The 15,001-nt window shown below is 59.0% G+C and overlaps 1 protein-coding gene across 1 annotated transcript; it reads left to right on the top strand.

The window, feature by feature from the left end:
• Window positions 1-4,022: 4,022 nt before the first annotated feature.
• On the top strand, window positions 4,023-11,105 carry LOC102942333 (lysosomal acid glucosylceramidase). Its single transcript, XM_027830259.3, has 11 exons — window positions 4,023-4,119; window positions 5,643-5,775; window positions 6,112-6,303; window positions 6,401-6,547; window positions 6,713-6,846; window positions 7,672-7,844; window positions 8,218-8,455; window positions 8,577-8,801; window positions 8,907-9,070; window positions 10,245-10,370; window positions 10,609-11,105. The coding sequence occupies exons 2-11, from the start codon at window positions 5,709-5,711 to the stop codon at window positions 10,709-10,711; spliced, it is 1,569 nt and encodes a 522-aa protein (XP_027686060.2). The 5' UTR covers window positions 4,023-4,119; window positions 5,643-5,708; the 3' UTR covers window positions 10,712-11,105.
• Window positions 11,106-15,001: the final 3,896 nt, after the last annotated feature.

Here is a 15,001-nt window from a genome sequence, read left to right on the forward strand (position 1 = left end):
GTATTTGCTTCAGGTTGGGGGGCTGACTGTAAGCAAGGACTGGCCTGTCTCCCAAGATCTGTGTGAGTGATGGGTCGTCCTTCAGGATAGGTTGTAGATCCTTCATGATGCGTTGGAGAGGTTTTAGTTGGGGGCTGAAGGTGACGGCTAGTGGCGTTCTGTTATTTTCTTTGTTGGGCCTGTCCTGTAGTAGGTGACTTCTGGGTACTCTTCAATTTGTTTCTTCACTTCAGCAGGTGAGTATTGTAGTTGTAAGAATGCTTGATAGAGATCTTGTAGGTGTTTGTCTCTGTCTGAGGGGTTGGAGCAAATGCGGTTGTATCGTAGAGCTTGGCTGTAGACAAAGGATTGTGTGGTGTGATCTGGGTGAAAGCTGGAGGCACGTAGGTAGGCATAGCGGTCAGTAGGTTTCCGGGATAGGGTGGTGTTTATGTGACCATTGCTTATTAGCACTGTAATGTCCAGGAAGTGGATCTCTTGTGTGGACTGGTCCAGGCTGAGGTTGATGGTGGGATGGAAATTGTTGAAATCATGGTGGAATTCCTCAAGGGCTTCTTTTCCATGGTCCAGATGATGAAGATGTCATCAATGTAGCGCAAGTAGAGTAGGGGCATTAGGGGACGAGAGCTGAGGAAGCGTTGTTCTAAGTCAGCCATAAAAATGTTGGCATACTGTGGGGTCATGCGGGTACCCAAATCAGTGCCGCTGATTTGAAGGTATACATTGTCCCCAAACGTGAAATAGTTCTGGGTGAGGACAAAGTCACAAAGTTCAGCCACCAGGTTTGCCGTGACATTATCGGGGATACTGTTCTTGACGGCTTGTAATCCATCTTTGTGTGGAATGTTGGTGTAGAGGGCTTCTGCATCCATAGTGGCCAGGATGGTGTTTTCAGGAAGATCACCGATGGATTGTAGTTTCCTCAGGAAGTCAGTGGTGTCTCGAAGATAGCTGGGAGTGCTGCTAGCGTAGGGCCAAATACTCACCAGCAACCACACAACAGAACCGCTAACCCAGGAACCGATCCTTGCTACAAAGCCCAAAGCCAACTGTGTCCACATATCTCTTCAGGGGACACCATCATAGGGCCTAATCACATCAGCCACACTATCAGAGGCTTGTTCACCTGCACATCCACCAATGTGATCTATGCCATCATGTGCCAGCAATGCCCCTCTGCCATGTACATTGGCGAACTGGACAGTCTCTATGTAAAAGAATAAATGGACCCAGATGAGACGTCAAGAATTATAACATTCAAAAACCAGTTAGAGAACGCTTCAATCTCTCTGGTCACTCAATTACAGACCTAAAAGTTGCAATTCTTCAACAAAAAAACTTCAAAACCAGACTCCAACGAGAGACTGCTGAATTGGAATTAATTTGCAAACTGGATACAATTAACTTAGGCTTGAATAAAGACTGGGAGTGGATGGGTCAATTCACAAAGTAAAACTATTTCCCCTTGTTTATTTCCCCCCGCCCCCCCCCACTGTTCCTCAGATGTTCTTGTCAACTGCTGGAAATGGCCCACCTTGATTATCACTACAAAAGGTCCCCCCCACCCCCACGCTCTCTTGCTGGTAATAGCTCACCTTAAGTGATCATTCTGGTTACAGTGTGTATGGTAACACCCATTGTTTCATGTTCTCTATGTATATAAATCTCCCCACTGTATTTTCTACTGAATGCATCCGATGAAGTGAGCTGTAGCTCACAAAAGCTTATGCTCAAATAAATTTGTTAGTCTCTAAGGTGCCACAAGTACTCCTTTTCTTTTTGTGAATACAGACTAACACGGCTGCTACTCTGAAACCTTTCTGTGAGCAGACTGTCTTCAGGACACACAGCTCACACAACTTCCACCTTCTTGGGTCTGACCTCAGAGCATTCAGCATCCTCTGCCCCTCCGTGCGCTTCATACAGCGTGTCCGACCAGGGGGGTCCTGGGGAAGCCAGAGGGTCCTGCCTCCCAACTTCGCAGTCAGACGTGACTCTCAGCCAGCCAGTAAAACAGGAGGTTTATTAGACGACAGGAACATGGTCTAAAGCAGAGCTTGTAGGTGCATAGAACAGGACCCCTCAGCTGGGTCCATTTTGGGGGGCAGTGAGCCAGACAACCACGTCTGCACTTCACTCCATGTCCCCAGCCAGCCCCCAACTGAAACTCTCTCCAGCCCCTCCTCCTCTGGGCTTTGTCCCTTTCTGGGCCAGGAGGTCAGCTGACTCCTTTGTTCTCCAACCCCTTAAGCTCTCACCTTGCAGGGGGGAAGGGCCCAGGCCATTAGTTACCAGGAAACAGGGTGTCGGCCATTCTCTGTGTCCAGACCCCTGAACACACCTGCCCTCTAGGGCTCTGCAACAATCATACACCCTTATCCCACCCCCTAGATACTTAAGAACTGCCTAGGGGAAACTGAGGCACCCCCACACTATTCAGAGGAAACATTAAGAACAGTCCCACTTCGTCACAGGGGGAACCACCAGGCTAAGGGCACAGGAAGCTCTTGGGGTCTCCTGTCCTGCTGAATAACCCAAACAGTCTGAGCTGTCCCCTGCCACCTGGTGCAGAGCTTGACAGGAGCCTGGGGCTGGCATCTGCTTCACACGCCAGGAGAGGTGTCAGGAAGCTGAGTGTTTGGCTGCCTGCTCACAGGTGTGGCAAAGGCTGCAGGGGAAACCTTAGATGTTCTCACCCTTTCTCTGTGCTAGGAAACAAGCTACTGCGCAAGAACAGCGTTGCCTGCTCCAGGCAGGAAAGGAGGGGTTTACATCCCAGAACTTGCACTTTGGTGCTGGCCTGGAAGGGCTGGTTCTGCTGCAGTCCATGGCAGGTATGCTAGCCAAGGCAGCTGAGACAGAGCAGGGAATGGGCCAGCGCTGACCAGATCTTGGCTCTAAAGCAACCAAAAAACACAAGACCTGTTTGTTGTGGCCTGTTTAACTCTTAGGAGAGAGATGGTGGGGGGGGAGGCCCCAATCCGACCCACCCTCTGCGAAAAGCAGCCCTGGAAAGTGGAAGGGGGGCTCTTATAAACAGCTGTTTTAACAAGGTTGTAAGGCCTCTGCCTCCTGCGAAGCCCAGGGTAATCACTGCTCCTAGCACAGGGCTTTTTAGGGCTCTCTAGATGAGCCTGTGGATCGGTTCTTGAGGAGGGAGCTGCTCTCAGGGGTTTTCCGGGAGGCCAGGGCACCTGCCACTGCCCCTTCCTACTTTCAAAGACCGCGAAAGGTATCCCATCGGCACGTGAGTGCTGGGGTGACTGATGCAGATGTGCCCGGGAAGGTGTCTTACCCTGTGGCCGACCATCTCCTCGCTATTCACCGAGGGGGTCGTGTGGGGTTTCTGCCAAAGGCCGAGAACTAGCTGATTGGTGGAGTTAGCGGAAGACGTCAGTGTGGGAGATGGCTGGAGAAATGTAAACCAAAGATTATTAGGTTGCAGAACTGTTGCCGTGAGACTTGTGGCCAGAGGCAAGGTAGGGTGTTGGGGTGACTCAGGCAATGCTGAGAACCGGAGACATCTGCAGAGACAGCACTTGGTTTGCTGTCTGGACTGGTGGAGACTTGAGCATTTACAGAGACCCACAGGAGAGCTCAGGGGACCCTGAGACAACAGCCTGAAAAGAGATGAGAGCAGAAGTGGCACAAACACATTACAGAGGAGAAACTCTGAACTGTCCCCAGGTTTCTGGACTGGGGGTGGGGCTGATCCTTTGCATCAGGGAAAGTCCATAGAAGGAATTCAGGGGAGAGATGGAGAGGCAGGTAGGGGGTTCCCCTGAGGGTCCTCTCCCTCTGCCCCAGACCAGCACTTGGGGCCTTCCCTGCTCCTGGGTCGTGTTGTGTGACCAGAGGTTTGCAAATGCTGCTGGGAGGGTCGGAGCAAAAGTTGCAAAATCCTCCCCAGATTCCCTTTAGAATTCAGTCAGTGCCAGGGAACCTCCCTCTCCCCATGACAGACTCTTCTGGCTGAGCAGGTTGGCTCATCGCCTCCCACAGAGCTCCCGCCCCACCAGGCAGGTGCCACGGCATCCCAGTCTCTTGGGGATTGGGGAGAGAGGCAGAGCAGGACCTGTGGTCTCGGCAGCAGGGGTCTCTGCTTTGCTGGCTCACCAGGTGAGTGGGGCTAGTCTGGTTTGTTTGGTGCTGGGCGTGGGGGCTGACTGAGGCCGTTCGGGGAAATGGAAAGCTGCCCACGGGGAATACAGAGCGTGTTCATTAGTTAACCTGCACTGGCCTATGGGGAGGCAGGGTGGAGCTGCCCCGTTCCACACATGGGCTCTGTGAGAGGCAGAGTCTTGCCCAGAGACCTAGGAGTAGCAGAGTCAGGGCTAGACCTAGTGAATCCCGGGCCCATGCATGATGCACTGGGACTGTGGGAAGGGGGGGCGTTTGCACTGCCAGTTCATCACTGTGCTACACCACCTGCCGGACGTGGCGGTGGCTTCGCACCTAGGCACAGCCAGTCCCAGTGAAAGGCCGTTGTGGTCGCTCAGCCGACTCATTGCTTGGTCCCTTATGTAAGTTATGTTCCTAATGCCAAGCGAGTTCTCTAGGGTGGGCAGGGCCCAGCTGGGCTCCCCGTACTGCCAGCTGGAGAAATGCTGCACTTGGCGACGCCCAGAGAACATACTGGGCACAGCTCAACTGTAGCCTGGACATGCTTTAGCTGCGGGTGCAATTATGCAGAGCAGAGCTCAGAAACTGAGGTTAAAAGCACCCAACAGCCCCTCTCCCTGGAGCTGAGGGCTCTTCTGCAGCCACCGCTTGGGAGCCCTTGTGCACGGCATCTCACAAGGGGCCCTGAATGGCTGAGCCATGCATGGCTGCTGAGCCCCCCATGGGGAATGTAGAGCAGCCACTGTTACTGACCGTCCCATGGAGGCACACAGGGGCGTGTGGGGATGGGGGCAATGGGAAGAGCTGGGGGCTGAGTGGGAAGGTTCACGTTCAGAAGTGGGTGAGGGAAAGGGAGCAACTCTGGCAAGCAGTTGGGTGGAGCCGGAGAAGCCAGGGTGGAGCAGGTGTAGGAGTGGGGAGACGCTGCTGGAGCCAGGAGTGGAGCTGGGTAGTGCTTTGAAGGTGAGGGAGAGGCTGGAGCTGGCCGTACAGGAGGAGGAGGGGCCGCGTTAGGCAAGGGGGAATCCTGGCCAGAGTCCTGAGGGAAGCAGCTCCTCTTGGCCCTGGCATTGAGACGGGCAGAAGGGGAGAGAGCTGAGATGGGGGGAGATGCCACCCCAGTGCAGGGACAGGAGCCTTTGCTGCGGGGGCAGAGCCGAGGAAAGTCTGGGTGCGCAAAAGGGAAAGCAGCAGGACCAGGCCAAGCCCTGGCTGCAAGGGGAACTGGGCAGGGCAGCCAGAGATTAGCCTGGGGCTACAGAGCTGAGGGCAGGTGACAGACTCAGCCCAAGCCACGCCAAGGGTGGAGAGGACTCTGCTGGGCCGCCAGTTCTGTTCCAGGACACAGCCTGTTGCAGGGCAGCTTGCCCCACCCTTCCCCCCATGTGCTGCTCCAGGAGCCCCCGCAGCGCTGGGCTCGCCGCCTGGTTGTTCCTGAGCCTGGAGCCAGCAAGGGGGCAGTGAGTGGGGAGTGGGTGACCCAGCAGCCCCAACACTCACAGCCTCCATCCTGCTTTCAGGCCCAGGTGCCCAGCGCCGCACTCGCTGGTACTGGCTGCGGGGTCACACCGGGCAGGAAAGGCGCCATGTGGACTGGGTGCGCCAGCATCGTGGGCTGGTTCCTTTTCATCCAGACAGCGCCCGGGGTGGCAGGTAAGCGCTTGTGACGTGTCGTGTGTGTGACCTGCGGGGAGGGTCCCTCCTGGGTGCCGCTCAGCCTCTGCACTTCTCCTCGGGGTGGGGTGGGGCATTGTGGGGTGTCAGCTGGTGCAGGAGTCTTGGGCTTTGAGGGACCAAACGGGTGTGCTGAGAACCCTGCTGCTCCTGGGATGGGTGCCTGGGACTGTGTGGGAGGGACCGTGCTCAGGGGTGTCCCCAGAGCTCGGAGGAATGGGATCGATGGGTGGGTGTCCTCTCCCAGGAGGGGTGGGGAAGCCTCAAACTGTACCCAGAGCCCGGCCCCAGCCCTGTCTGTCTCCCCATCCCTAGGCGGCTATCCCTGCAATGCCAAGAACTTTGGCCACAACTCTCTGGTGTGTGAATGCAACGCCTCGTATTGTGACACGCTGGACCCCGTTGTCGTCCCGGCCATGGGCATGTATGCTAAGTATGAGAGCAGCAAGGCGGGCAAGCGGCTGGAGCGCAGCGAGGGGAGGTTCCAGAGCGACTCTACGGCCCCAGGTATCTGCTTGGGCACTAGGGATGCCAAGGGCAGGGCTGGCCCTGGCCCTTGCTCCCAGCTGCAGGGCTCTGAGCCGAGCTGCTCTCTGCCCCGCAGATCTGTTGCTGAAGCTGGACACGGCGCAGCAGTACCAGAAAGTGAAGGGCTTTGGCGGGGCTCTCACAGACTCCGCCGCCATGAACATCATGGCCCTGTCCCCGGGCACCCAGACCAACCTACTCAAGTCGTACTTCTCAGAGGAAGGTGAGTTGTGGGGCTGGGCCCTGGAGATACAGGCATGGTGGGGCAAGCGGGGCTACTGACCCCCATGGCACAGCAAGGCCCTTGGGCCTGGTTCCCTCCTACTGTCCACTCAGCTGGACAAGGGCCCGGCTCTGGGTCCCGGGTCACCTCCTTCCTGTCCCACAGGGATCGAGTACAACCTGGTCCGCGTCCCCATGGCCAGCTGTGACTTCTCTGTCCGTCTCTACACCTATGATGACTCTGAGGGGGACTTCGAGCTGAGGAACTTTAGCCTGACCGAGGAGGACACGAAGCTGAAAGTGAGCAGTTCCTGCGGGGAGTGAGGGCCCTGGGCGGGGAGGAGCTGTGGTGGGCAAGGGGGACAGGCTGCGGGGGGTGTTGGAAGCGGGGAAGGGGGACAGGCTGTGGGGGGGTTGCTGGAAGTGGGGAAGGGGGACTGCCTGGGGGAACAGTGCTGGAAGCGGGGAAGGGGGACTGGCTGGGGCTGCAGTGTTGGAAGGGGGAAGGGGGACAGGCTGGGGGGTTGCTGGAAGCGGGGAAGGGGGACAGGCTGGGGGAACAGTGCTGGAAGCGGGGAAGGGGGACGGGCTGGGGGGGGCAGCACTGGAGGCAGGGAAGGGGAGCCAGGATGCGGCAGGAAACGACCAGTCTCAGTTTGCTCCTTGGCCAAGCTCCCGGGCCTTGCCTGATGCCGGGTGTTTCCTGTGGCCATCACAGGCTGGGACTGAGCCCCCCCCTTGGCACTTGCCCCTCCACCATCGTCCTAGTCTCTCCATCCGACACTGGTTTGGCCGCCCCTGACATCCCCCTGGGCAGGCGTCTTCCAGCCCCTTCTGGGGGGCACTGGGGCCCCTGGGCCTGTCAAAGCCAGGCTGGCCACTTGAGTCAGGGCCATGAGGTGCCATTTCCCACGTGTCCCTGGGCCCTGCTCTCGCCTGGGGGGTGGGTTTCTGTACAGTGTTCGAATTCTGCTCAGCCCCCGCCCCAGGGCAGCCTGACATGGGGGCTCCATTTCACAGGGGAGGCTGCGGGTGGAGGGAGGCTTCCGTAGGGCAGGTGGTCTGGGGAGCTTCGCTCATGGGGCCACTGCAGCGCATGATCCCCTGCCTCCCCCTGCCCCTCAGATCCCCATTCTCCAGCATGCCCAGGCCATGGCCAGGACGCCGCTCTCCCTGTATGCCAGTCCCTGGACGTCCCCCATCTGGCTGAAAACTAACGGAGCCATGACAGGAAGGGGCACGCTGAAAGGGAAGCCGGGGGACAAGTATCACAAGACCTGGGCCAACTACTTCATCAGGTAAAGGGCAGCGCGGGGCAGGGGCTCTCCTGGGGAGAGAAGCTGGCAGGATGGGGCGGGTCTCGGTGGGTACAGCTAGTCCTGGTGCTGTGCAAGGGAACGGGCTGGATGGGTGTTAGGGATGGGGCGTTGGAGGAGTCCGTGTGAGCTCCCTGAGTCACCAGAGCGACAATCACAGAAGGGCCCATTGTGAGCATCAGTCTGACCCCCAGTATTGCCCAGCCCAGAGAACTGCCCCCAAACGATCTTATTGCGGGTGAGGTCTCTACAGACTATGCGGGTGGGGGGCAGAGGGCCTAGTCTCTGCACCCCAGGAGGGACGCTGCGGGGCAGGGCTGGGGCTGCTAATGTTTCTTGTCTTCCTTGGCCCCAGGTTCCTGGACGAATACGCCAAGCACAACTTGACGTTCTGGGCGGTGACGGCTGGGAACGAGCCCACGGCTGGAGAGATCGTCTTCTACCCCTTCCAGTGCCTGGGCTTCTCCCCTGAGCACCAACGGGACTTCGTCGCCCAGGACCTGGGCCCGGCACTGGCCAACAGCTCGCACAAGGGCATCCAGCTCATCATGCTGGACGACCAGCGAGTGATGCTGCCCTACTGGGCGGAAGTGGTGAGTCCACGTGCCTGGGCCCTGCCCGGCTCCGAGCAGGCAGCATGGCTTGGTGGAGGGGTTGGCACCAGCCTGGTGGTGGCCTTGGCAGCAGGTGACTCCTCCTCCTTCCTCCTCCCAGGTCCTGAATGACCCTGTGGCCGCCAGCTTCATCAACGGCATCGGCATTCACTGGTACCTGGACTTCCTGGCGCCCATCGACCTCACGCTGTCCATCACCCACCACCTCTTCCCCGGCTACTACCTGCTCTCCACAGAGGCCTCCACAGGGTCCTACTTCTGGGAGCCCAGGGTGGTTCTGGGTGGCTGGGACCGAGGGAGCAAGTACAGCCACAGCATCCTGACGGTAAGACCCCCTCAGTGCACACGGCTTCAGCCTCCTCCGGGGGGCAGGAGCCAGGGCCTTGGCCCCAAGAGCCTCCAGCTGAGCGTCTCCATCTGCCCCTCACAGAACCTGAACAACTACGTCACGGGCTGGACAGACTGGAACCTGGCCCTGGACATGGACGGGGGGCCCAACTGGAGCAAGAACTATGTGGACAGCCCGGTCATCGTGGACAGCAGCAAGGATGTCTTCTACAAGCAGCCCATGTTCTACCACATGGGCCATTTCAGGTGAGCTGGGCCCTGCCGAAGGCTCGGAGAGGGCTGCGCTGCCTGGTGCAGCTGGCGTTGTATGTCCTGTGCACGTGAATGGGGGGTGGGTGCAGCTCGTCGTGTGTATGTATCCCTGCACACACCAGGCAGAAGTGCCCTTGTCACGGAGTCCCCGGGCGATGCTCTGGAACTGCTCCCTCTGAAGCCAGGCAGGACTCTGGGGAAGTCTCCTTCCTGTGAGCAGCCTGTCCCCAGGACACACAGCTCACCCAGCTTCCACCTTCCTGGGTCTGACCTCGGAGCATTCAGCCTCCTCTGCCCCTCCGTGCGCTTCCCACAGTGAGTCCGCCCAGGTGGGGTCTTGGGGAAGCCAGAGGGTCCTGCCCCCCAACTCTGCAGTCAGACTTGACTCTCAGCCAGCCAGTAGAACAGAGGTTTCTTAGATGACAGGAACATAGTCTAAAACAGAGCTTGTAGGTGCAGAGAACCGGACCCCTCAGGTGGGTCCATTTTGGGGGGCAGTGAGCCAGACAACCTCGTCTGCCCTTCATTCCACGTCTCCAGCCAGCCCCAAACTGAAACTCCCTCCAGCCCCTCCTCCTCTGGGCTTTGTCCCTTTCCTGGGCCAGGAGGTCACCTGATTCCTTTGGTCTCCTTTAGCTTTAGCTATCACCTTGCGGGAGGGTGTGAAGGGCCCAGGCCATCAGTTGCCAGGAGACAGAGTGTCGGCCATTTATGTACACTGGCCCTTTGCTCTGCCACAATTACACCCCCATATCCCACCACCTAGAAACATAAGAAATGCATAGGGAAACTGAGGCACCCCTACAGTATTCAGAGGAAACATTAAGAACAGTCCCCCTTCATCACAGCCCCTTTGGCCTGACTGTGCATTTCTGACCCTAGCTGACTTGCAGCAGTGCCATGACGGGACCCTGCTGCTCCCAGCTCCCCTCCGTGTGCTGGTTTGCAGTGTGCAGCTGGCTGTGAACTAGATCCCGGCAGCCTGGGGAAAGGCACATCTAAATTTAGTCTTTAATGCAGCTGGGGCTGGAGTGGAGCTCTAGTGGTTCTCAAACTTTTTTTTTCACGGACCACTTGAAAATTGCTGAGGGTCTCGGCAGCCCACTTAGTGATCTTTCCGAATGCTATTTGTACCGTGCTCTCACTGCTCCCGCTTTTGTCTGTGCAGCAAGTTCGTCCCCGAGGGCTCCCAGCGCGTACGGCTGGTCATCTCCAAGAAATGCTACAAGTGCAACCTGGAGTACGCGGCCTTCCTGCGCCCGGACCGGGCCGCCGCGCTCGTGGTCCTGAACAGGTGAGTGCCTGGCCGGGCCACGAGGGTCGCCTCCTTGTCCAGACCAGGCGCTGCCTTTCTCCGAGTGGGGCAGGAGCTCGGAGGGTGGGTGCCCAGGATGGGGGGGCTGCAGAAAGGAAACCTCCTGGGGGAAAGAGCCCCAAAGCCCTTCCCAGCGCCCCCTCTAGTTGCCTCCAATTCCGTCGGACCTACCTCCCCCTCTCCCATGTGCATCACCACCCCACCTCACTCTCCCCAGGTACCCCACGGACGTGCCGTTCGGGATCTCAGACCCAGGCGTTGGCTTCATTGAGGCTGTGGCTCCGGCTGACTCCATCCAGACCTACCTGTGGAGACGCTAAGGAGGAGGCCAGGGCAGGCGGGATCGCAGCTGGGGGCTGTCGGGGGAGGAAGGACGTGCCCCCCTGCATTGATACCTCCCCATTTAACACAGAACCCCCCATCCCTCCAGGGAGGGACTTGGGGATAGGTCCTATCTCACCCAGTCAGCTGCCTTGCTGAGTGCAGGGGACCTGAAGGATCCAAGGGAGGGGGAGGCTGGGGTTGGGCGGGGTCACATTGAGTGACGGTCGTTGTGCTAGGATGCACCAACCTGCTCGTAAATGACAGACCCAGGACTCAGCAAATGCTGAGTACCGACCCACCTGGGTACCTGCCTCCCAGCCCAGGGCTCCCCCACCCCTCTGCCTTCCCCAGCCCGACGGGCCTCTTCCCAGAGCACCGGGTCCCACTGTTTCCTAGCTATTTTAATACAAGAAACAGGTTTTCTACACCTTCTCCTGGTGTTTTTTCTTCCACCTGTCCTTGGTTGGTTGGATGTTGGCCAGAGCCGTGGGCTGGGGAGGGGCCAGGTGAGGCGGGGAAGGGCCCGGGTGAGGAGAAGTGTGGGGGGGAGGAAGCTTCAGGGCTCGCTGCCCAAGAGTAGCTGAATGTTCCCTCTGAGCAGGCCCAGAGCCTGGAGCGCTGGCCCATCAATGGCTGGGGGTAGCAGCAAAGCCAAGGGCCCGGCCTGTCGCTCTGTCCAGGCGTGACATGAAGGCCGGTGTCTCCATGGGGAGCAGGAGTGTTCGGAGCAGGCCCCAGGTCAGGCTGGGACCAGGTGGTGCCAGGAAATTCCCACTCCTGCTAGCTCAGCGGTGCCGTCTCAGCACACAGCCTAGCGCCAGCCTGCTAATCAGCTGGCGTCTGTGCTGGAAGGTGATGCAGAGTGAGGCAGACGGGAATGTAATCAGAGCACTGACGTCAGCCAAGCTTGCGGTTCCTTTCCAAAGGGAGCGGGAGCCCATCCATTGCGGTTTCCTACTGGAGCGGTAATTCCAGTGGCAGGGAGCTCGGGGGCCAGAGGCAGCAGCAATGCCCCCCCGCCCCCATCCTCCCCTCGCTACTTGGCAGTGGGAGAATGCAGCACATACTTCCAAAGTGATGTTATCCAGGGCGGCAGGGGTGGGGTGGCCTGACGTGGGGTGGAAGCAGAAGCCCGAGAAGGGGGGGGAGGTGAGTCATTCTCCCCTCAGGGTGAGGGGCAGGGCCCCTGCCAGCTGGGCTAGCAGCTGGGAGGCCCCAGAAGCAGCTGTCCTGCCTGCTGGGGTTGTGTGTGAGGAGGGGCATGCCCTGCTCCAAGTACAGACTCACAGTGGAGAGGTGGAGGGGCTCTGCTTGCCTTCAGCCTGGCCCAGGGCCCTGCGTCACTCCCTGAATGGTCACTCCCAAGCTGGCTGCAAAGGCGGGAGTGCAGGGTAAGCTGCCGCACGGCGCAGCGGGGGACCCGCCTGGGTGGGGTGCTGAGCTGTAGGGTCACCACATGTACACCGGGGGGGGGCAAGTAGCACCAAGCGAGTTGGGTGAATGTCATGCCCTGGGAAAGTACCCGTTACAGGTGCCCCTAGACCTCTTGGCCTTGCAAGCGGAGCACGGGGTAGCGCATTGGAACCTCAGCCCGCTGGTGCTGGGGGCTGTAGCCGTGCCTGTGAGCATGCCATGCTAGTGCCAGGCCATGCACGGTTCCCCAGCAGGTGCTCCCCACGCCCAGGGGGCTGCACTGTAGAAACTGGGGTGTGGGCGCTGGCTGACCTTGGGCTGTCGAGTGCACAGCAGAGCAGCTTCTGTCCTGTGAACAGTGCCAGGACCTTGTGCCAGAGCTGCAGCCTGGTTGGCTAAATCGGAGGGAAACAGGCCCTGGCGTTCTCCTTAGCGCAGCCACAGCGCTGCCTCCAGGCATCCTGGGAGAGGTGCCACAGGGCAGAACAGGCAAGGGCTGTGTAATGCAAACAACCTCCCCTGCCAGCTGTCACCCAGGAGCTGCTTTGCCATATGGAGCCCAGGAATGTAAGAGCAGCTGGAGGAAGCCCTCGCATGGCCCCGCGAGCCAAGCCCCGGATAAGGCGGGTGCGGGAGGTGCAGCACGGGGTTACAGGTAACATGAAGCTAGGGCTCTCCGTTAGCACCCCCACACACTCAGCAGCACTGCGTTTTGTCACCCTGGCCCTCCTGCCAGCACCCGTGGTCGAGGCCCGGAGGAGCCTGGGTGCAGCTCCCCAGGAGCAAGCGAGGGGCAGGGAGTCCTGTGTGTACTGTAGGTGCAGCACCATGCACTAACTGCCTGCCCTCCCCATCTCACGGTGTCCCTGCCTCAGACGAGCGCTTCCAGCCCCTCATGCTGTGCTCTGCTGTCTTCGGGGCCTTGGCTGCTCGCTCTGGAGCTACATGCTCTTGGCAGCGCCAGCGCCAAGGAAAGCCCCTGTCCTGGCCGGCGTGCACGCAGGAATGCAAACAAAGCTGTCAGCACTGGAGGAATTTCTAACGTGAACAGGCCAGCAACTCCCTGCTGGCCCCTCTCAAACCACGGCAGCGAGACGGGGTAAGGGGGCTTCCCTCAGCTCCCACTGCCCAGGGAGCCAGCACTTCTTCCCTCCCGCTCAGAGAGCAAAGCCAGCCCAGGCCGCCTGCCACCAATAGTCAGTCCCAGCTGCTGGTCTTTCAGTAGCCACTGTGGGAAAGCATTAGTGGGGCTCAGGTACCTCCTCGTCCCCCTCAGCCCAGGTCCCTCTCGTCCCTGCAGAGGTGAGGCACAAGGGCCAGGGTTGGGGGGATAAACCCTGCTGCTGCCTGGCAGAGACACTTCTCCAGCCAGTCTGTGCCTCTCCAGGTGCAGCCTGCAGCTCTGGCCAGATGTTACAAACCAGTCAGCAGGGCTTCCCCAGGTCACCAGTCAGGCCCCTGGGCATGGCTGCGGCTCTTGGGGAGCGGGTGGTGCTGTCAAGGCTCTGGCAGAGGGGGCCCGAGGGCTATGCTGCTGTCCTTGGAGGTGTCACAGCAACGCAGGGTGAGGGGAGACCGTGCGAGGTCAGAGTCCAGCAACCTGTGCTGAGGCAGTGTTAAGAATTCCTGCACCATCCCTGACAGGTGTTTGTCTATTACCCAGGTCTATTCCTGCAGCTCCACCTGGCACCTAGGGGCAGAGGCTGCTGTTAGTGACCAGGTAAAGGTCCTGTGTGTGAGCACTGGCCTGGCATTCTGGGTCTATTGTATTTGGGGCACCAGTGTCCTAAAGCTGACAGCTTTGCAGTGGAACTGGACCTAGCTGGAAGTGTGTGGGGTGGGCGTAGAGGCCGGTCAGTCACTGGGCTGGGCTGGTTGCCCCACGCCCAGCAGCAAGGGCTGGAGACCTTCCAGGAAGCAGCATTCTGAGCCGTGCTGTAGTGCTGGGCACAGCTGTGCACAGCTGGACTTCAGCACATCTCCCCTGCCTGCCCCTTGGCTCTGCGCAGCCGCTGAGTAACAGGGGAGAGGACTGGAGCCCTGACAGTCTTTGGGTCTGGCACCAAAAGGTGGTATTCATTTGGACTGTCAAATGTAGGAAGTAGGAAACTAGTTCCAGTTCCACACAAAGCATAGGACTAATGGAATTTTCAGCATGGCACGTGGCTAACGGTGGGTGCCACAGGGCTCCAGGCTGTGACCAGGGAGGGGACATTTGCAGCTGACACAGACCGATTAGCTAGCTAAGGAGTAGCTAAGCTGCGCTGTCAAGAAGTGCCAGGATAATACACACTGGAGAGAACCACATGAACCCCTCATAAACCTGATCGGGGGCACTGTGAGTGAAGCGTTTGGGGAAGGCCCGGAGCATTACCATGGCCAGCTCAGAGCGGCTGGTCTGTGCTCAGTACAGCCACAGCAAACCAAGCCTTGGGCTGGCTAGAGAACAAGATGGAAACATCCATGAAAAGACTGTCAGGCAAAGCACTGGGCTGCCCTTCCCTGGGTGCTCTTCCTCAACGGATATGGCGGGACAGACGGGGCCCAGAGAGAAGCCGGGGAAGCAATCAGCGTCCTGGAGAGATTGAAACAACTGGAACCACTGGGTTGGGAGAGGCCGTGACTGAGGGAGAACAAACAATGAATAGGTGAGAGAAGGCAAATGGAGTCTCCTAGTTCCTGCCCTACAATACAAGACCCAGGCTCCTTCCATGGGCAGTTAACCCCAGGCACACCATGCTACGGGGAGGATCCGAGGTCTGACTGGACAGCGAGAGCAGCCGGCTGCAGATACCAAGTGCCCTGCTTCAGGACAGGTGCTACCCAGTAAGTGACGTGGATTGGGGAAATATTCCCCCATGGACAGGTTGCGC

The sequence above is a fragment of the Chelonia mydas genome, chromosome 24 (assembly GCF_015237465.2).
Source record: "Chelonia mydas isolate rCheMyd1 chromosome 24, rCheMyd1.pri.v2, whole genome shotgun sequence".
NCBI classification, from domain to species: Eukaryota; Metazoa; Chordata; order Testudines; family Cheloniidae; genus Chelonia; species Chelonia mydas.